The 21,582-nt window shown below is 43.6% G+C and overlaps 2 protein-coding genes across 15 annotated transcripts in view; both read left to right on the forward strand.

The window, feature by feature from the left end:
• Washc2c (WASH complex subunit 2C) overlaps nucleotides 1-18,888 on the forward strand; it is a 56,041-nt gene extending 37,153 nt beyond the window's left edge. For 6 of the 8 annotated variants that reach the window (XM_013353028.1, XM_013353032.1, XM_013353029.1 and 3 more), the window contains 11 exons: nucleotides 748-850; nucleotides 2,564-2,716; nucleotides 4,203-4,382; nucleotides 9,051-9,179; nucleotides 9,285-9,365; nucleotides 10,111-10,230; nucleotides 11,392-11,454; nucleotides 11,799-12,011; nucleotides 14,145-14,753; nucleotides 15,656-15,833; nucleotides 18,555-18,888. In XM_013353028.1, the coding sequence (XP_013208482.1) occupies nucleotides 748-850; nucleotides 2,564-2,716; nucleotides 4,203-4,382; nucleotides 9,051-9,179; nucleotides 9,285-9,365; nucleotides 10,111-10,230; nucleotides 11,392-11,454; nucleotides 11,799-12,011; nucleotides 14,145-14,753; nucleotides 15,656-15,833; nucleotides 18,555-18,694 (1,969 nt within the window). In that variant the 3' untranslated portion in view covers nucleotides 18,695-18,888. The remainder of the gene's footprint in view (nucleotides 1-747; nucleotides 851-2,563; nucleotides 2,717-4,202; nucleotides 4,383-9,050; nucleotides 9,180-9,284; nucleotides 9,366-10,110; nucleotides 10,231-11,391; nucleotides 11,455-11,798; nucleotides 12,012-14,144; nucleotides 14,754-15,655; nucleotides 15,834-18,554) is intronic. The other 2 variants (XM_013353033.1, XM_013353035.1) reach the window with 2 other exon arrangements.
• A 1,640-nt stretch (nucleotides 18,889-20,528) lies between these two features.
• Nucleotides 20,529-21,582, forward strand: part of Zfand4 (zinc finger AN1-type containing 4) — an 88,127-nt gene continuing 87,073 nt past the window's right edge. For 3 of the 7 annotated variants that reach the window (XR_003378483.1, XM_013353085.2, XM_026788207.1), the window contains exon 1: nucleotides 21,007-21,081. The gene's annotated coding sequence lies outside the window, so the exon portion shown is untranslated. Of the gene's footprint in view, nucleotides 20,622-20,936; nucleotides 21,082-21,582 lie in introns of those variants that run through there. The other 4 variants (XM_026788206.1, XM_026788212.1, XM_026788208.1 and 1 more) reach the window with 4 other exon arrangements.

A 21,582-nucleotide genomic window follows, 5' to 3' on the forward strand; every position in this document is an offset into this window, starting at 1 on the left:
CCTGGAACTAGCTCTTGTAGACCAGGCTGGCCTCGAACTCACAGAGATCCCCCTGCCTCTGCCTCCCGAGTGCTGGGATTAAAGGCGTGCACCACCACTGCCCAGCGAAAGGTATATTTTAAAGGGGGTAATTTTATTATGTAAATTATAGTCCAGTAAAGCTACTCTGAATCAAAAAGTAGAAAGCAGAAAAGAGGGTTACATTGAAAAAACTGACTCTGGCTCTGTGCTCTGTGGCTCAGCTGGAAGTAGGCATAGCTACTCTTGGTTCATTATCTGTTGGAGAAGGTGATAATTGGAGAATTCTGTGCTTGTGACTACCAGGAGTGCAATGTGTCTGTCAGATCTAAGAGCTAGTGCAGCTGCACAGTGCAGAAAGTGACCGACAAGGCTTCGTGAGTAGGTCTCTGGGCTCTTGTGCATCAGGTTCTTCTGAAAGGCAGAGGCTGTTGTTTGTAAGATTGAAGTCTTTCTATCCAAAGATTTTTCAAATCACCAACTTTATTTTTTTTTTGTTTTTTTTTTTTATTGAGAAAAGGAAAAAAACAAGTTTCCACCTCCTCCCAGCCTCCCATTTCCCTCCCCCTCCTCCCACCCTCCCACCCTTCCCCTCAAATCACCAACTTTAAACTGCACATAGTCAACAAATGATGGGAGGTTGTGTATTGTGGATGTGGCCAAAAAGAATAGTACTTTTGTTTTTAAATTGTATTCCTCCTGAATTTGACCTTCTATTTGTTCATATAGCCAAAAGAAGACTCAGCGAACGTCACTCCTCTTTGAAGATGATGCTGACAGTGGAAGCTCTCTGTTTGGCTTTCCTCCTGCATCTGCTCCTCCTGCAACAATGGTATTCATTTTCCCAGACCCAGAAAATACCTGTAAGATTGTGCTACGTGAGTAGAGATGCCACCTTGTCAGATCTCAAAACCTGGCCTTGGAGTTGCTGTGACAACACACTTAACTAATGGAGGAAAGGTTCCTTTGGCTCATGATTTCATAGGGTCAGTCCTTAGGCCTTGGTTCTGTTGCAGCTGGACCAGTGCCAAGGCAAACATCATGGCAATTGAGGCTACTCAATCAGTGGTGGATAGAACACAGCTAGAGGGACAGGATATGGGAAGACAAGACTTAGTTCCCAAGGACACATCCTCAGTGACCTTCCTCCAGCAATGCCCTATGTCCTAAAGTTGCTAGAACTTTCTCAAATAGCACCACTCCTGAGCCTTTGGGGGCACTTCATCTTTAAATTGTTAATGGTCTGATGTGCTCTGCTTTTTTTCCCCTTCTTTAATCACTGAAGTATTGCCTGTTGTCTTCTGCTTTTGTGAATTCCCATCTTTGATTTCAAGTTGAAATCATTTTTCATTTTAAGTATCTCTTACTGATAATAACTAAAAATCCTTTTACTCTAATTTTCATTTGTATTATTTTCAATTATGTTAATATTGCCTTGCATAGTTTCCCACATCAGCCTTCCTAATTTGGCTAGGCATTCCTTTCTTGTAGGCTGTGGATAACTCCAGGTTGGTCACATATCCTCAGTTCCCTACTCTCTAAACTCCTGCCTTCCAAAGAACGGATTGATGAGCTGAGCTGAAGGTCTTGCAAACTTGAGCAGCTGCTCTGTGTCAAATACTGTGCCTTGTCATTTAGTGAGTGGTGCTTTCAGATGAGTGGACACGTAGATAAGGAATAAAGTAGGTAACAAGTGAAGTAGTGTATTTATTCAGACAAACAACTGATATTGAAGAGAACAGAGAAAACCTGGGTGACATTTACATCTGGGACTTGCCATAAACATGAAGATAGTCTTAAGACAGAGGAACCCAGGGTGTGCAACATAAGAGCTGGCATTTACCTTAAGGAATGGCAAGCAAGGAGAAGGACACAGTGGGTTGACAGGTTGCTGTGGCTGAGTGCATAGAGCACAGATTTGGAGTTGCAACTACTGAGTGCTGTCCTTCAGGTGAACTGTAAGAGGAGAAGAGACTGATTACTAGCAGTAACAAACAAAGTCTGAAGTGCTGTGGTCTTAAGTCTGGAGGAATCCTATTTGTTAATGCCTTCCATCTTGAGGCCACAGTTACTGTTCTAGCAGTAACAAACAAAGTCTGAAGTGCTGTGGTTTTTTTTTAATTTATTTATTATGTATATAGTGATCTCATTATAGGTTATGGTGTGAGCCATCATGTGGTTGCTGGGAATTGAACTCAGGACCTTTGGAAGAGCAGGCAATGCTCTTAACCGCTGAGCCATCTCTCCAGCCCAGTGCTGTGGTCTTAAGTCTGGAGGAATCCTATTTGTTAATGCCTTCCATCTTGAGGCCACAGTTACTGTTCTAGCAGTAACAAAGTCTGATGTGCTGTGGTCTTAAGTCTGGAGGAATCCTATTTGTTAATGTCTTCTATATTGACGCCACAGTTACTGTTCTATCTGCCCTTCCTACACTATACTTAGCACATGCCTGAATGGACTGGTCTGGGCTGGCTTTATACATCACCATGCTATTCAGGCATAATTTTTTAATCATTGTGGGTGTTATTTTCTTTTCTCTTGGTAGAAAAAAGAAAGCATCTCTGAGGTGCCATCTTTGTTCAGTGATGAGGAGGAGAATGAGGTAACATCCGGTGTGAAATCGGTGAATGTGAAGGTTGATAATGCCAAAGAGTCCCCAGAGGTGGGGCACGCTGATGTGGCTAAAGTAGAAGAGAAGGTAAGCGGCCTCTTTGGTTTTCTAGTCCATTTGTGACACATACAATCTCCTTACATTTTCCAACACTGAAAATGCTTTTGCGTAAATAAATGTGTTTGTAAGAAAACTAGAAAACTCTCAGTATGGTAAGAAGGTAGCCTGTGCCCTTGCTGTTCGGGGACTCCTCGATTAGGTTCACTTTCTAGCTGAATTCCTATATGCAGTGAAATGAAAGGCTCCTCTTTTACTTTAGCATCACGTTGGGTAGCAGTGCATTCTGCCTCTCTGCAGAGTGCCACTCCTCATCTCATTCTTCACGCTGACTTGCCCTGTACGTTTTCTCTCTTTGCTTCTCTCTGATGTCCTGTTTTCCTTGGTTCTATGGTCCTCACTTCTGAGTTCAGATGTCACTCTCATGAAGCTGGGTTTCCATGCTTTTACTTCTTGTTGACGTTGGCTAAATCAGAGCAAAGTGAAATGGGTTTTTCTCCGAATAGTATTCTGTTCTGAAGGTTTGTTATCTCTTTCTGGAGGCCTTCAGCTAATGCTGTTGGCTGTAGCTGGGGATTCATGTCAACAGTTGCTTTCTGTTTGTGGTGTGCCCTGTGTTTCCTAGTTCTCTGTACTCTGTAGGTTCAGCTGTTTCTCCCAGGACCTGTGCGAAGAATGTTTCATTTACCTTTCCCACAGAAGCTCCTGATAGCGACAGTGAGACTCATGTACCTGAGTCACTCTAATCCTCCCCTCCTAGTGGCTGATGTGGACAGGCTGATTGCTCTGTCACAGCCATTCTACCCTTGACTCAAACTGTTATGCTGCCCTGTCCCTAAGTTAAGTGTAAACTCCTTGAGAATTAGGTTTGTTTGCTTTCTTTTTTATCCATAAGCACTTAGCATTACTTTATATGGTATTACTTTCCTAATGAAACATGCTTCTCCACTGAAAGTTGGGATGCACTCTACAGTCAATAGTGTGTTTAATTGGAAACCATTTTTCTTTCTTGTTCTGACCAGTGGTATCTTGCCTGAGTTATGATAGTATTGAGCTAATGTTGGACTTTTAGTGTCATGTTAGAAATTGTTCTATGTAGATGGACAATGTAAGGCTACAATTTGAATGTGTGATTTTGCTAGTTAAGTTTCCATCTAAGACATACATATTAAAACTAGGAATTAGGATCCATTCCTTATGATTGACACTTATTGACATTATTATTTAGAAATTCTTTCTAGTAAATAAGCAACGTCAGGGTTATAACTACCCTTTCTCTTTGTAGGAGGAAGAGGGGCCTCTGGCTTAACAGGATTGGAAAAATCATCTTTAACTTTAGATTGTCTGTACAAGCCCCTTGGTGACTGTAGTGTTTTGTCCCATGGTAGTGTATGTGATAAGCTGTGTTGCACTGAGTCATGTTAATGTGAAAGTTAGTGAATTAATGGCGAGCTTGTGAGGGCCATGGTAGGGTTTTACTTTCTAGTTACTAATTTTTTCCTGTTTCTGTTTGTAGGAAGGACTTTTGACTGCATCTCATCAGGAAGCAGTTGAACCTTCTGATTTATTTTCTTCTTCATCTCCATTGGACAAAGGATCCAAAGGTAGAACCAAAACTGTCCTTAGTTTGTTTGATGAGGAAGATAAAGTGGAAGATCAAAGCAGTGTCTGTGTGCCACAGAAGGAAATGGCAAAGGTGAGCAGGGCAGTAGATGTGAGAGTGCCCAGAGATGAAGGGACTCCCTTTCAGACGGGGCTGCTGCTGCCTTGCAAGGGCTGGGGAAGTCTGGGTTTCCCGTGTAAGTGTCTGCGAATCTCTCCACTCGGATGTTGGTTCCCAGGCACATGTGTGGCTTGCCCCTTAAGTCCCTCAGGTTAGTGAGGGACACAGAATCTCACTTGCTTCTTCTAAGACGTATAGACCTTGTTGCTCTTGAAAAAACTGGCTAGTTGTAAGAGTAAGCAGTAGGAAAGGGAAGATAGGGCAGATGTGTGCACTTCAGTTATGTTAGCATTCAGTTTTAGAAATATCAGTGGTAGAAGGGCCTTTTATCAGTTTATCAGGTATCAGAAACCCTTTCTCTAAAGGGCTGTATGGAACTGTGTTAGCTTTTGCAGGCCATATGGATTCTTTTGTAGTTGCTCATCTGCCATTGATTTTGGATCTTTGTGATGATCTCTGCTGCACAGTTACACAGCTATGGGCACAAGGATAAGTATTGAGAATATAGCTAGAAATTGTATTAGTTTAGGAAATGTCAGTAGTAGGTTCTCTTTAGAATCTAGGATCTTTCTAGCCACAGGTGTGAGGTTTACAGTACTAGGCATACATTTCTATCGTTGACTCTGCCTTAAGTCCGATTAGACAACTACTGGTTGCAGCTAGAATACAAGAGCCACTATTATACCATTAAGGAGGACTTACTGGGCTGCCGTTGTTGTGGTTTTTTGGTTTATACCTAGTTAGGACTACGGGTTGATTTTTCTCCTGTGGCAGCTTGTAGGCACAGATTGCTTGTCCATTTCCCTACTGCTGAGACCAAATAATCACACAAAAATTGTATTAATTTTGATACTGCTTGGCCAATGACTCAGGTGTATTTCTAGCTAGCTCCTACATCTTGAATCAACTCATTTCTATTATTTTATGTTTTACCACAAGGTTGTGGCCTACTGGTAAAGTTCCAGCGTCTGTCTCCTTCACCAGCTACATGGCACTTCCCTGACTCTGCCTACTCTCTTTCTATATCTTTTCCAGCCTGGCTATATTCTGTCCCACCATAGGCCAAAGCAGCTTTATTTATTAGTCAATAAAAGCAACACATATACAGAAGGACATCCCACATCAACAGCTTGCATAGCACCTTCCAGTAGTTGTGAGAGGTAATCCTTGGGGAAGGAAGCTTCCAAGTCATGTCTAGCTCACTTCCTCCAAGTCCTGTGTCTGTAGTATGTTCTTGGGGGCCATCAAGGACAATGGCAGTAACCTTTATTATTTGGGGTATCTCTTGGAAATTGCTGATAACAATGTGAAGGGAAGTTTCCTATGCTTGGGAGCACTGTTACCCCATGTGTATAACTCCATTTAAATTATATATACATATAAACATGCATACACACAAGTAGATTTTTAGTAACCTTATAAAATACTGTAATTCCCTGTGACCTTTTCAAACATCCTTAGTGTTATTTACTCTCATTTCACATCCCCCTTCTGTATTTATCTCATTACTTTTGAGATTTATCTTACCCCAGTCAGAATGACTAAGATCAGGAAAACAACTGACAACAAATGCTAGAGCATATATGGGGAGTGGAACCCTGATCACTGTTGGTAGGACTGCAGATTGGTGCAGCTACTCTGGAAATCAGTGTGAATTACACTTCAAGTAGATCTATCATATGCCTCAGCTGTACCACTCCTTGGCACATGTCCAAGGACTTGAAATCCTACTCCACAGACGCTTGTTCAGCCGTGGTCATTGCTGCTCTACTCAACAGTAGCCAAGAAATGGAAGCAACCTAGAAGTCTTTCATCTCATGACTGAATAATAGAAATGTGGTAAATATACAGTGGAATGCCATTCATCTGTAACAAAATATAAAATCATGAAATTTTTATGAAATGGATGGAACTGGACAATATCACACAGAGTGAGGTAACCCAGTCCTAAAAAGACACACAACATATATTCCAATAATTTCACTGCTGAACAGAGTAGCCTTGTTCTGTAAGGCTGCTATTGTTTTGAACCCAAACTAGACAGATATATCTTTTTAAATTTTTATTTTGTATATATAAGTATTTTGCCTGCATGCATCACATGTGTGTCTGGTACCCACAGAAGCTAGAAGAGGCATCGGATCATCAGGAACTGGAAGTACACTACATGGTGCTGGGAATCCAGCCTGAGTTCTCTGGAAGAGCAGCCAGTGCTCTTAACCACTGAGCTATCTCTCCAGCCTAAGACCAGATATATATATACTTGGTTTTTCAAGTCAGGGTTTCTCTGTGGTTTTGGAGCCTGTCCTGGAACTAGCTCTTGTAGACCAGGCTGGTCTTGAACTCACAGAGTTCCGCCTGCCTCTGCCTCCCGAGTGCTGGGATTAAAGGCGTGCGCCACCACCGCCCGGCGACCAGATATATTTTAAAACTAAAGACTAATATTTTCTGAAAGTAGATGTTAGAATGCACAACACAGTCATAGTAAACTTAGCATAGAAAAATAAGAGGAAAACCCAGCATAAGTGGGATTTCTCTTAAGAATGCAAGGACAGTTGACTATATGAAAATCAGTCGATGGAATATATTGTATTAATAAAGTACAGGATGGAAAGCACATCATTGTCATCTTGATAGATACAGAAAGAGTATTTGAAATAGTCCAAGCCCTTTCATCATTGAAAAAGCAAAACCAAAAGAGCACTTATCAAATTAAATGTAAAAGGAATTGTCCTCAGTTTGGTCAGAGCATCTATGAAAACACACAGTTGACATTCTTAAGGCTAGAGACAGAAAACTTTCCCCTTAGGATTGATTGCAATCAGGTTCTCCCTCTTGCCGTTCTAGCTCTAGATGAGTACCAGCTTAGAAGCTGTCTATGTCAGATAACAGGAAGTCCTAAAAACTATAGAATATCTAAGCAACATTTGCAGGGTATAAAGTCAGTATATCAATATATTATAGTTTTATATAGTTTTTTGTGAAAATAAAATTAAGAAATTCCATTTACAGAATCAACACAATGTTAAAATACTTAGGAGTACTTACTGAAAGCATTACAAGACTTACACGTACAAAACTGTAGTCTAGGGGTCGGTGAGAGGGCTTGCTGAGAACAGGCGCTTGCAGCACATGTGAAGGTGGAAGGAGAGAACAGGCTGTACCCTTTACGTGCTGGCCAGTCTGTCGTGTGAAGCTGGCTCCAGGTGCAGTGAGAGACTGTCTTGAGGAAGGTGCACAGTGACTGAAGAGGACACATGATCTTAACCTTGGCTTCTACCCATAGATGTGTGCTTGTGTGTACACTATATGTGTGAAGAGATAGTTTGGGGCTGAGAGGAGAGGGTGGACAGTCAGCATGAATGACCACTAATTTCTTGACTTTTTATGAGGGGTGGGTAAGATACAAGTGTATTTTTAGATTCTGATGGCTTCACAACTAAAAATATGCTGAAAAAAAGACCGTTGATTTTGAACAAATTATAAAACCTAGTGTCTTAGGATTTCTACTGCTGAGATGAAACACCATAACCAAAGAGCAAGTTGGAGAGGAAAGCATTTATTAGAATTGCTGTTCTTCATTGAAGGAAGTCAGGACAGGAACTCAAACAGGGCAGGATCCTGGAGGTAGGAGCGATGTAGAGGCCATGGAGGGGTGCTGCTTACTGGCTAGCTTCCTATGACTTTCTCAATCTGCTTTCTGGGTCCTGAACCCAGGACCACCTACCCAGGGACAATACCACCCACAATGGGCTGGGCCTTCCCTCTTTGATCAATGACTGAGAAAATGCCTTATATCTGGATCTCATGGAGGCATTACCTCAACTGAGGCTCCTTCTTCTCTGATGACTCTAGTTTATGTCAAGTTGACATGCAAAAACCAGCTAGCACACCTAGGTTGTTGGCTGCATTGGTTTTAGTGTTCTCTGTATGTGGTTGTGTGTGCAGGAGGACATCCATGTTTATGTGCTAGTGTGTAGAGACCAGAGGTTGGCACTGGGTGTTGTCCTCTCTTGCAATGGCTTTCCATATTATTTGAGACAGAGTTTCTCATTAATTGTTCAGGAGTTCTTCCTTGTTCTTCACCCCTCTGTCCTGCCCCCAGTTCTGGGGCTATAGATATGTACCACAAAGCCCAGGTTTTTTATGTGGGTGATGGGATGGTGGGGCTTAGGTCTTCATGCTGTGCTGTAAACACTTTGCCCAGTGAACCATCTCCCCAGCCCTCCTCCTTTTAATACCAAGCCAAATAAATTGTTCATAGCAATTTCTACATTGTTCTCCCCTTCATAAATGAGATGGAGAATTCAGTGTAGTTTGACTTTACCCCCCCCCCCCAGAGTGCGGCCTCTTCAGTTATTATGGATTAGGATTGGGTTATTTATTTATTTTCTTGGCAGGGGTGGGGTGGGTGGGGTGGAGGTAACGAAAAGTTTAGGTACTATAGGAAAGTTTGTGCATATGCTGTGTTTACAAATTTATTCACCACTATTTTTGATAATTCATTTGTAACCACTATTTTGGGTAGTTATATAGTCTTCTGTTCATTTTCCCCCTGCTGATTGACATGTAAGGCTGTAGTCAGACTTTTACCAGGGGACATCTTCATTGTGTTCGTTTTTGATCTTGTCTTTTGCCCAGGGTCTCAAAACATCTGGCCGCCCCAAGAGTACAGGCGTCTTCCAGGATGAAGAGCTGCTTTTCAGCCACAAGCTGCAAAAGGACAATGACCCAGATGTTGATCTTTTTGCTGGCACCAAAAAAACCAGGGTTCGTAGCTACTGATTCCCACTGTGTTGGAGATTATGTGGCTCACAGGTGTAGGCAAATTGCTTTCCTTTTGGATGTGTAATTGGGGTGTCATTTTTTTTTCAGCTGTCAGTGCCACATGGTGGAAGCCTCTTTGGTGACGATGAAGATGATGATCTTTTCAGCTCTGCCAAGACTCAGCCTGTGGTACCAGCTTTTTATTCTCAGGCTTGGGGAGGATAGGAAACAAATGCTCAGTTAGAGATGAAAGAAAATTCCCAGAGAATTTTCTGTAAACGAATGACAGATAATATACGGAGCAGTGTGTCTGTAGGATGTGCTTTCAGAGTCTCTGATTGTGCTGTAGCCTTGTTTTTTGTTTTGTTTTGTTTTTTTTTTTTTTGGGTTTTCGAGACAGGGTTTCTCTGTAGCTTTGGAGCCTGTCCTGGAACTCCCTCTGTAGACCAGGCTGGCCTCGAACTCACAGAGATCCGCCTGCCTCTGCCTCCCGAGTGCTGGGATTAAAGGCGTGCGCCACCATCGCCCGGCTTGTTTTGTTTTTTAAAAAGTTTGTTGAAGGACCCTTGCATGTAATACGGACTACATTTTTGTGTCTTTCAGATGCAAAACTTTAAATCTGAGTTTTAGCCTGTGTGTATATTCCCCTGCTATACTTGGTTTTGTATGATTTTTCCTTTTTATTGCAGAAGGGATTCCTGTGTAAGTCACAATCTTTTTTTTTCCCTCTAGAGCTGTGCATGCCAGGCCATCCTTCTGCCACTGAGCAGCATCTCGGCCCTAGAAAAACCCCAGGGCTTAGGATGCTATCTCTGAAATGCTACCTATGAACCGGTTAATGTACTTTCAAAACCCAGAGGCCAAGTTCCTCTTTTCATTACTGTTTACAGTTTTGAAGATACATGATAGACTTTGGTGTCTTTTTCTTTTGAAGGTACCAGAAAAAAAGGGAGTACTGAAAAAAGACCACCCTGTTTCTTTAAAGAGCGAGAAACCTCCTGAGTCTGCTCAAGGTAGCAAAGAGAAAAGCTTATGGAAAGCAGAAACACCACAGGTTAGAACTTTGTTTGAGGGCATTCAGCTCTTACCTCATCCCTCTCAGACAGTTCCTGGTATAGACTAGGGTTACTCAGAATCCTTGGAAAAAATAGCAACCAGCACCCTCCCTTTCACTATATCCTTTATACCCCACTTTTTCCACAGGGAGAAACCCGTGATTCTGTATTTAATCATTGTGTTTAGACCAAATGCCAAATTCAATTTCCAATTTGATGTTAAGATAGAATAAAAGATTGTTTTTCCCTGGTACCTCTATTTCTCCCTCTGACCTTCACCGGAATAGAATTATGTGGATATATTTATATACATAATATTCTCTCTCTCTCTCTCTCTCTCTCTCTCTCTCTCTCGCACACACGCACACACACACACACACACACACGTATATATTGTTTTTCAAGACAGGGTTTTTCTATGTAGCTTTTTGGAGCTTGTCCTGGAACTCACTTTGTAGACCAGGCTGGCCTTGAACTCACAGAGATCCACCTGTCTCTGTCTCCAAAGTGCTAGGATTAAAGGCATGTGCTACTACTGCCCAGCTAGAGTTACATTCTAATTAATACAAGTAACATCTGGTTTCTTGGTTTCTGCTCAGAGTCACTGCTCCAAGATAGTTGTTGTAAACTTCATTTCTAGGAAGGAGTCCTCCCTGTATGATGTAGGGCTTCTCCACAAAGGGAGCCAGACAATTGCAGTTGTCTCTGGGAATTTCACTGAGGCCCCAGTGTCTGCACTTGGAAAATGAGGCACTTGGTTAGCCTATCTCTTAACTCATCTGGAATTCAGATGCTTTTGTGTTTAGAACTTGGGTACCAGGCTGTGGGAGAGCTTGTGTGTTTTTTTTTTGGTATTTGCTGTGCTGTGTAACTCATCATGATAGGTTCTGACAAAACTACAGCTCTGATCTTGCTCATCATCAGTGTCTCCCTTTGCTCCTTGTGCCTTCATATGATAGTCTTCCCTCCTCCACGCTGGAGGAGGCACCAGAGAAGTAATGGTAGCAAGCAGCATGCGGTGAGGATCCAGGGCAGAGGAAAGAGCTGCAGACAGGGACCGCTTTGCTCTGTCACAGATTTACTTACAGATGTGAATGTAACCCAAGAGAGTTTGTTTCCTGTTCCCTCAATGGATTTTTAACTAAATTTATTTCACACAGGATTCTTCAGGTCTCACTCCATTTAAAAGCAGAGAGCCATCCAGTCGGATCGGGAAAATACAAGTAATTATATTGGATCTGGAGTCTTCATTGCTGCCTGTGGCATCTATAAAATTTGTGGATTTTCAGTTTTTTCAGCTGCTACCAAGCATTCTCTCATCTCTTCCCCTGCCAATACCATACCCTCCACCCTTGCCTAGTTGTTGCTTCTTATGGGCTGCTCTTTAATGTCTTTTGATCCCAGTGATGGGCACAAGTGTGTCCCATTGAGCCTGGATCAGGTGATTTTCCTACATTTATATTCTCTTGTATTCTACCTGTGTGCAACACAAACATCGTGTGTCACAGAAATCGTAAACTGCTCCTGTGTTTAAGAACAAAAACTGAGTTCCATTTTTCTTCTTTAGGCAAATTTAGCAATTAACCCAGCAGCCTTGCTGCCCACAGCGGCTCTGCAGATCCCAGGAACAAAGCCTGTTTCATGTGAATTAGCTTTTCCTTCATCTGAACCTGGAAGGAGCCATGACCCAGAAAGTGTGCCCACTCTTCCTGGGCGTGAGGAGGCTGGCGTGAGTTTCGATCTTCCAGCCCAGGCAGATACCTTGCACAGTGCAAACAAGGTGATCCAACTGTCTTCTGTTTGTTTGTTTTCTTTTAACCAGACCAACCTGACTATTGCTTTCTAGACCAGTCTGCTAACTTGGTGTGGTCCAGCCTCACCTCTCGCTTGAAGGAGACTTGCCATCCTTCATTTAGCCCTTCTTCCCTTCTACCTTCCTCCAGTTTCCTGATTGTGCATCTGCTTTTTCTTCCACCACTGATCATTAAATACTAATCACACCAGACTCCCAGTCCCTAATCATGTGCTATGTCTTGTTGCTGCCCAGTAGCCTTGGTACTTTCCCCACAATGCTCTACATATACTACGCCAACCTCACTTCCGTGGTTTTTCCTGCTTACTGTGGCCTGGGCCCTCTTTTCTGGGATTCCAAGCAGTTCCTGCCTACTAGGACAGCTATTGCAAAGGATGTCCTTTGTGGACTCAGAATGAACGTTTGCAAGTTTTCTTTCTATTTCAGTGAGTTTTCCTTTTCGTTCCAATCTCCCTTGTCTCTGAAATCTTAATGGGTGTCCAAGTAGGCAACAGGACCCAGGATGACCTGTCCCATGATAATTTTTACTGTTTTCAGGTTTATTTTTTCCTATATTAAAAAAAGCCACTCTTGATATTTTGCCATTTCAAGCTTAAATTAACTACTTCCTAAATTGTGTGTGTGTGTGTTTTAAAGATACGTTTTATGTATTCTTTGACAAGTTCATGTATGCAGTGTATCTTGGTTGTGCCTACCCTCAGCTGAGGCTCCCAGCCTCATCACTCAAAACCTCCTAAAATTTCTTTGAAGCAAACAGGCACAGTTAAGTATTTTGTCCAAAATAGGTTGTATCTTCTCAAAGCAAATCATACTTTTTTTAATTTTGGAAAAATATCAAAAATATTCAATCCTAGTTATAACAGTTATTAAGAGATTCCTCTTTTGAGGTTATCTCAGATGGTCTCCTGTTCCAGCCACAGTTTTATATACACATCTAATATTTGAATTGGTGTCTGCTGACTTGGAAAAAGCAGTGCCATTGGTTGCTTCTTTCTTTATTGCCTCATATCTCCTTGTTGATAAAGTTGGTCCAGAATCCCTCTTAATTCCTTTCCTCTTCTTTTTTTTTTGATGAGTTATGACTTTGAATTAAAGGTTGAGGAGGTGCCCCTGTTTGTGTTTGTATGTTTTGCATCACAGAACACAGCGCACCTACTTTCTGGGTTCTAGCAAGACTGAAGCTTTTTTTTTGCTTGAAACTATTCTCAGAAGATTAAAATACAGGAATGGGAGGTCGCTAAAGTGGTTAAGAGCACTGTCTGCTCTTTCAGAGGACCTTGGTTCAATTTCTAGCAGCCACAAGACTGCTCACAGTTGTCTGTCACTCAGTTCTAGAAGATCTGATGCTCTCTTATGGCCTCCTCAGGCACTGCAGGAATGTGGCATGCAGGCACGTATACAGGCAGGACTCTATATGTAGGCAGAACACCTGTCCACATAAACTAAACTAAAACATATTTTTGAAAAAAAAATCTCAGAAACAGAATACAAAAGAGTTAAGAAGAATTGAGATCTGGAGTAGTAGGAACTGGTTACTCCCTTTTAGAAATCTTAAGGGCTGGTGAGATGGCTCAGCTGTAAAAGACTGGGCTCACAGCCATCTCTTTGTTTTTGTTTTTTAAGACAGGGTTTCTCTGTGTAACAACCCTAGCTGTCCTGGAACTAGGTCTTGTAGATCAGGCTGACCTCGAACTCACAGAGGCCTGCCTGCCTCTGCCTCTCAAGTACTGGAATTAAAGACATTCACCATCACCGCCCAGCCCAAAAAGACAACTTAAACAACTTTTTCTTTACCTTAGGTTCTCAATCTGTGGGTCATGACCCCTTTGGGATCCCATATCAGATATTTGCATTATGATCCATAACAGTTGCAAAATTATAGTTATGAAGTAGCAATGAAATAATTTTATATTGAGGTTCACCTCAACATGAGGAACTATATTAAAGAATCACAGTGTTAAGAAGGTTGAGAACCACTGGCTTAGGTAATACCTAATTGAAGTAAACAAAATAGCTTTATGGTATTTTGAATTACTTTGCTCTGTTAGCCTTGACCACTTTTCCATCAGATCATGGTGTGTGTCTGTGTTTGCTTTGCAGAGTCGTGTTAAAGTGGGAGGAAAGCGTAGACCACAGACCCGCGCAGCTAGGCGGCTGGCTGCCCAGGAGGCCAGTGAGGACATGAGTGTTCCCAGAGGACCTGTTGCACAGTTAGCCAGTAGTTCCATCTTACCAAATGGCCATCAACCATATCTGCAGCCCCAGATGGCCAGTGGAGAGAGCAGCTCTGAGAAAGCCATGGCCCCAGCTGCTCCACCTTGGGAAAGTGGTCCTACGTTGTCCACAGTGGACAGAAGCTTTTTCGTAACATCTCTGCCTCAGACTGAAAATGAGGCTGACTTGTTTGATTCTGGGGACATCTTTCCAAAGAGCATAGGATCACAGCCCATGGAGGGAACAAAAGTTAAGGCAGCAGAGACTCCAGCCCACTTGTCAGGAGGAAGTACAGAGAAGAGCCTTGTGTTCCCTGAGGACAGCAGTGCCGATGATCTCTTCGAGACCATCAAACCAAGACCAACAAAGAAAAGAAACCCCTTCCCCCTCCTTGAAGATGAGGACAATCTATTTGCAGATCAGAAAGGCAAAAAGAAAGAGTTGAAATCTGACAGCCATCAGGACATCATATCAAAAACACAGGACATTTTTGAGGTAAGAAAATATATCGTGTCTGAGTCTTTAAGGAAAGGAGCTGATTGGCTGCTTCAGCTATAAACTATGCATGTGTTGTGCTTGTGTGCTGTCTACTTGCTTATTAATCATGATTAGGTCTCTTGTTAATAACCCTAATGGTGGTCCTTGCTGCCTTTAATATTTGTTATGAACCTTGAATTATTTCAAAAATGTTATTGTAGTCCTGGTTATAGAGCTCAAGACCTAGTATTTGTTAGGAAAATGCTTTATGGTTCACTAAGCCAGAGCATAATCCCTGGGTCCTGATTTTTATGTATAGAGTGCCTGTGTGTGTGTGTGTGTGTGTGTGTGTGTGTGTACATGTTTTTAATTATTTTTTTGCTATTTTTAAAATTTTTGTAGAATGGTGCTTCTGTCAGCTTTATGACATATCCTTCTGTGACATATATAAACTCCGCTGGTGCAGCTTGTGTGTTTAAACTCTGGTTCTGGTTGGGACTTTGTTTCAGCAGAGTTTTGATGCTAAGGCTTTTGTGGAAGTTGTTCAGATGTTTATTGAGCATGGTGGCCCTGGGGCCAGCAGGAGAGCTAGGGCATGTGTTCTTTTCCCTGAGATTTCAAGGAGAGGAGTGAGATCCAAAAAGATCAGCAGGTCCTCAAAGTGATCTCAAGTGGTACTAAATGCCATGAAGAAAGCTATCTGGGGCCTAGGACTGCCACAGCGGGAGGTGGCTAGATGCCTCACTGCAGAACTGGCACCTGAACTGTAACTAGAACAATGGGGACAAGTTGTGCAGAGATCCAGGTAGTGTCATCCAGTCCAGGGAGTCTGTGCTTGGTCACTACATGTCTAAATTATTGAACTATTTTTAGTTTCAAAAATGCTTTTATTTACAAAATTTGTTTTGGGGCTTAACTAGGATGATATATTTGCTACGGAAGCAGTTAAACCTTTTCCAAAAAAGAGAGAGAAGGAGAGAACTTTGGAACCCAACTTGTTTGATGATAATATTGATATCTTTGCTGACTTAACTGTAAAACCTAAGGAAAAGTCCAAAAAGAAAGTGGAAGCCAAGTCTGTGTTTGATGATGATACAGGTGAGTCTGGGTCTCTTGCCCTCCCGTAAGTCTGGCTATCCTCAGTGCACCTAGAGCATCACTGCCCACTAACTGCCTTTCCTGCGCTTCACCTTGGCTCTTTCTTGGACTTCGTTTCTCAGTAGGTTTTCTTTTCTTTGCTGTGGAATCCTGGTTAGTCTAAGAATGTGATGTGTTGATGGACTAACCATTTTCATGAGGCACCCTTGTGCTATGCTGAGGTTTAAGATTATGCCCAGCGCCTGGCAGTGGTGGCGCACGCCTTTAATCCCAGCACTCGGGAGGCAGAGGCAGAGGCAGGCGGATCTCTGTGAGTTCGAGGCCAGCCTGGTCTACAAGAGCTAGTTCCAGGACTGGAACCAAAAGCTACAGAGAAACCCTGTCTCCAAAAAAAAAAAAAAAAAAGATTATGCCCAGCATTTGACCTCAAACTGGGAGCTAGCTTTTATCTTAGTGCTCACCGCCATCACCTGCCAAGCACTGTTTGTGAAAAGAAAATCCATCAGAACCTTCTTTCACATGCTATCTGCAGGCCATGAAGTTGGTTGAGTCAGAATAGCAGCTGGACAGTGAGGGTCAGCAGCTTAAGGACTGCAGTGGAGCAGGCGTGTGCAGTGGAGTCACACGTGTGAGACATGGTCAGTGCAAGAGAGCAGGCCTGCGCATGTGAGACATGGCGTCTCCCTGAATTCTGTGTGTGTGTGAACACGCTGCACCCACTCACTCCTCACTGAACAGGCAAGCCAAATGCTGATAACTATAAATGTTGGGCTCCTGGTAGGTCCTGTGTTGGTAGACATGGACTGGAGCCATATCGGCACATAGAAATCTCCTTTGCTTTTAGTGTTTAAGACTGCTTTGTCTTTAGCTGTTAGCTTATTAAGGACAATCTAGATCTGTTATAGATAATGCCATAGATTTTATCATTTTTGTATACCTGTCTTTATTATACATGCTGAAATTTTGATGTGGTAGAATCTGACCAATAACATAGTTGAAAGTCTGAAACACTAACATGAAGATTCAGACCTCATTCTTACTGTTGAGACATGCCACAGATTGACTCCTAGATTCCGAGAGTGCATTCTGTATTGGCTTTCTCTTTGTACATTCTCGCTGTCCTTAAAAGCCAGAGTGGCTTTCCAGAAGATAGGAATCAGTTCAGTGTCTGTTTCTCACTTCATGTGCACATACACACTTTTTTATTTTATTTTATTTTTATTAAAAATTTCCGCCTCCTCCTCACCTCCCATTTCCCTCCCCCTCCCCCCCCACTCCCCTTTCACTCCCTCTCCAGTCCAAACAGCAGTCAGGGTTCCCTGCCCTGTGGGAAGTCCAAGGTCCTCCCCCCTCCATCCAGGTCTAGGAAGGTGAGCATCCAAACTGCCTAGGCTCCCACAAAGCCAGTACATGCAGTAGGATCAAAAACCCAGTGCCATTGTCCTTGGCTTCTCAGTCAGCCCTCATTGTCCGCCATGTTCAGAGAGTCCGGTTTTATCCCATGCTTTTTCAGTCTCAGTCCCGCTGGCCTTGGTGAGCTCCCATTAGATCAGCCACGGTCTCAGTGGGTGAGTGCATCCCTCGCGGTCCTGACTTCCTTGCTCATGTTCTCCCTCCTTCTGCTCTTCATTTGGACGTTGGGAGCTCAGTCCCGTGCTCCAATGTGGGTCTCTGTCTCTATCTCTATCCATCGCCAGATGAAGGTTCTATGGTGATATGCAAGATATTCATTAGTATGGCTATAGGATCGGGTCATTTCAGGCTCCCTCTCCTCAGCTGCCCAAGGAACTAGCTGGGGACATCTCCATGGATACCTGGGAACCCCCCCTAGAGTCAAGTCTCTTGCCAACCCTAAAATGGCTCCCTTAATTAAGATATATACTTCCCTGCTCCCATATCCACCCTTCTTCCATCCCAACCATCCCATTTCCCCAAGCTCTCAAGAAACTAGACTTTAAAATGCTAATTAGCCCAATTTAAAAATTGGGGCACTGAACTGAACAGAGAATTCGCAACAGAAGAAGTTCAAATGACCAAAAAACACTTAAGGTCATGCTCAACCTCCTTAGCGATCAGGGAAATGCAAACCAAAACAACTTTGAGATACCATCTTACACCTGTCAGAATGGCTAAAATAAAAAACACCAATGATAGCCTTTGCTGGAGAGGATGTGGAGTAAGGGGTACACTCATCCATTGCTGGTGGGAATGCAAACTTGTGCAACCACTTTGGAAAGCAGTGTGGCAGTTTCTCAGGAAATTCAGGATCAACCTACCCCAGGACCCAGCAATACCACTCTTGGGAATATACCCAAGAGATGCCCTATCATATGACAAAAGCATTTGTTCAACTATGTTCATAGCAGCATTATTTGTAATAGCCAGAACGTGGAAACAACCTAGATGCCCTTCAATGGAAGAATGGATAAAGAAAGTGTGGAATATATACATATTAGAGTACTACTCAGCGGTAAACACAATGACATACACACTTTTGTAGCTGAGAAATGTATACTAAAAAACAACCTGTTGTTTATGTATCATTATAAAACTTGGGTGCCAACAACTGATCTAGGACCAGAACCTAAGAGGTTTCACTTTTGTATTGGTACTCTATCGAGTGTGTTATCAGAATTGGGTCTTTGGCAGTTTGTGTAGATGTGTCTCAAATTACCATTTTCTTGCCTGTCTTAACTTTTTTTTCTTTTTTTCTTTTTAAAGATGATATTTTCTCATCTGGTCTCCAGGCTAAGAAGTCCAAACCCAAAAGCCAATCTGCAGAGGGTACATCTGACCTAAGATCTGATCATAAAGTGTCCAACATTTTTGATGACCCCTTGAATGCCTTTGGAAGCCAGTAGAGCCTTTGGGGTCTTCACACTTCACTCCCCCATTCTATTTTCAGCTAGCAATGCCATCTACTACACTCACTGCTGTCACTGGATTCCAAAAGCAAATACTGAAACAACTAGTTCAGCTTTTACCCAATATAACTAATATTTTCTGCACTGATTTTAATTATGCTTAAGGTTACAAATAAAAAATATGTGCTTCACAGTGGTTTGCTTTTACTTAATTATACTGCATAGAAGGGCATGCTAAGAGTAGCTCTCTGTGGTTTTCATATGTGGGTAGGGAATGTAGAGACAGCTGATGTCAGGCAGAAGACCTGAAGTCCTTGTGCTGTGGGTAGGGCTCTGAGTGCAATGATGGTCTAGGCAGGTGAAAGAAAGGAGGTAAAAGGCTATGCATTTATGGTTCTACACCTGTGGGGAGAGGTTCCATGGCATCCCAAGATGTGCCTCGGCAATCATCTAAGGGACTGTGTCCTCTGCTGTCTTGTTTTTGAAGAGAAAGTTTTTGGCTCACAGTCACACTCATCATTGCCACATTATCAGTGGTTGCATTCAGGCTACCCACAAAGCCAGAGTTGAGTGGGCTGCAAGAGATGGATGGTTTAGTTGTGGGCAAATTTTTGCCTTTCTTAGCATTTCTTTCCTCCTTTGTAAATGGTTTTAGTACTAAGCATGCAGGGTTGTATTTTTGAGAATACGTAAAGACTCTTTTATCTATCTGCCTTTTAAAATGGTAGGTGATGACCGTGATTTGGTTCGATGAGGTAATGCAGCTTTAAACTGGAAGCCAAATACCTGAACTCATCCACCGGATGCACAAGCCCATGCTGACTTGTAGTCAAGATTTCCAGGACAGGCACTCTCTAACCTCTGTACATTACCACTGTGGCGCTGTCCTCAGTTTGAAACCTATTATTAGCCTTAATCATGGACACAGTTGAAGAGCCACAGACAAGAGATGGCAAAAGGCCAGGGCCTCACATACCTCCCAACTCAGTGGAACTGTGGAAACTGGTGGGTAAAATCCCAAGTCTCAGAGAGCCAGAGCCTGGGGGAAGACTGGTTAGGGTTCATTCATAACTAGTCACAGGTCGACTATTAGAGGTTTCATTGTCCTCCTCTGCAGTCCACCTAGGGAAACACCACACGTGAGCCGAACCACCCGTGGAGGGAATGAAGCAGTAGGGGCCCCATCTAGGTGGAGGGCATGCGTTGTCTTAAAGCCAGTCAGTTTATATCCCAGTTTAGTCTACTGGTGAGAACAAAAGCATGCTGGGATTTCGAGCCCAAGGTGCCGCCTGTTTGATCTGTGGTCTTTATTAATTACTCAGATGCAAGAGGCATACGGAAAGCCACAAGCCCTTATAAGCAATTCATTACAGACGATACAATTGAGTCAGAAATGTTAGGAAAGTGTGGAGAACCAAAAGGGTATGTGTTTAAGTCAGTCTAGCCTGGACGTCCTTTAAAGTGCTCCAGACTCTGGAAAGGTCATGAGTGGACAGCAAATACCAGGCACCCTTCTGTTCCCAGAGAACCTTAGATGTACCCCATCCGAGGAGCTCGGCCCTGGCGCCCGTTCTTGCCCGTAGACTGTGGCCTCTTTCCAGCCTCCTTCCTTGCCCCAACCTGGTCCCACGTCAGTAATAAAGGGTCAACATCCGGGCCTCTTCTAACCGACAGCCCTTCCTGAACGCCAGTGCGACCCCGGCGTCCGAGCAACGGCCGGCCTCAGACGGCTCGGCCCCGCCTCTCGCAGGCTGATTGGAGGACGCCGGCAGCGCTGGCCGGCGATTGGTGAGCGGTGTCACAAAGGGCGGGGCCTGAGCTCTGTAGGCCCGCGTCGGCTGGAGTCGCGTGCGCGCTCATCCCTAGCGGCCTGCGGGCAGGCGAGCGAGCTAGCGGGAGGACGGGACCACCGGAGGGCGAGCGGGTGAGGGGCGCGGCGGGGCGGGGCGCGGCCGGGCGGGCGGGCGGCTGAAGGGCCCGCTGCTCCTTCGCGGCCCGGGCAGGCGGGAGAGGTGCGCCCGCCTCGGCTGCTGCCTGGTCGCGCCCTCCGCGCTTCTCTGCTCGGGACTCACGGGACCCGGACAGCCGTCGCTCTGGGTACAAACTGGTCGTACCCGCGGCTCCGGGCGCTGCTGACCCTACTTTGGGTTTGAGTGTGGTCCCTGCGGGTCGTGGTCCCTGGCCTCAGGGCAGCACAGCCGCACTAGGGCATCAGTCCCAGGCTAGAGTGTGTGATTCCACTCTGTAGCTCGATTTTCACACATCTGTAAATATATAAGTGTCAGCATTTTAAATGGCTGCCTCGTATTGTGGATATTTTTATGTTGGGCGAAAAATTTAAAAGCTAACTCGCCGTGTGGACGAGAAGGAAGCAAAAGTCCAAGGTACTGAAATTCCTTATTGCGTGCCCCCATTGCTGCTTTTGTAGTTGTGTTTTTAGAAAATTTCAAACCATGAAAGAACTGTTGGAGAGTCATTTTGAATGTTTTTCTCTGAGTTTTTAAGCTAATTTATCAATATTTAGCATCATTTTATTATATCACTTCATATCAGTGTGAGTTGTCATTGCCCATTGGTTTTCCAGTGCTCATTCATGCAGGCCACATGCCACTTTGGGGGGCTTGCAGCCCTTCTCATTGGACTCAGTTTTAGTACCGACTAGGTCGTTAGCCCACTTGAGTTTCCCTTTGTCCCTGTAGTATTGTACTCCGATTTAGACAGACTGCAGAGCCTCCTTCTGCCCTCTGTTACATTGGTTTCCGTTCCCGAGAAGTCTAACTTTTCTATACACAATTGTTTTCAGCTATGGTTACCGCCCTTGGTCCTTTTCGTGGCTAGAACGTTATCCCACTAACAGGGCCCAAACTTCATTTGGAAGTTCCAGC

The sequence above is a fragment of the Microtus ochrogaster genome, unplaced genomic scaffold (genome assembly GCF_000317375.1).
Source record: "Microtus ochrogaster isolate Prairie Vole_2 unplaced genomic scaffold, MicOch1.0 UNK1, whole genome shotgun sequence".
Classification (NCBI taxonomy): Eukaryota; Metazoa; Chordata; class Mammalia; order Rodentia; family Cricetidae; genus Microtus; species Microtus ochrogaster.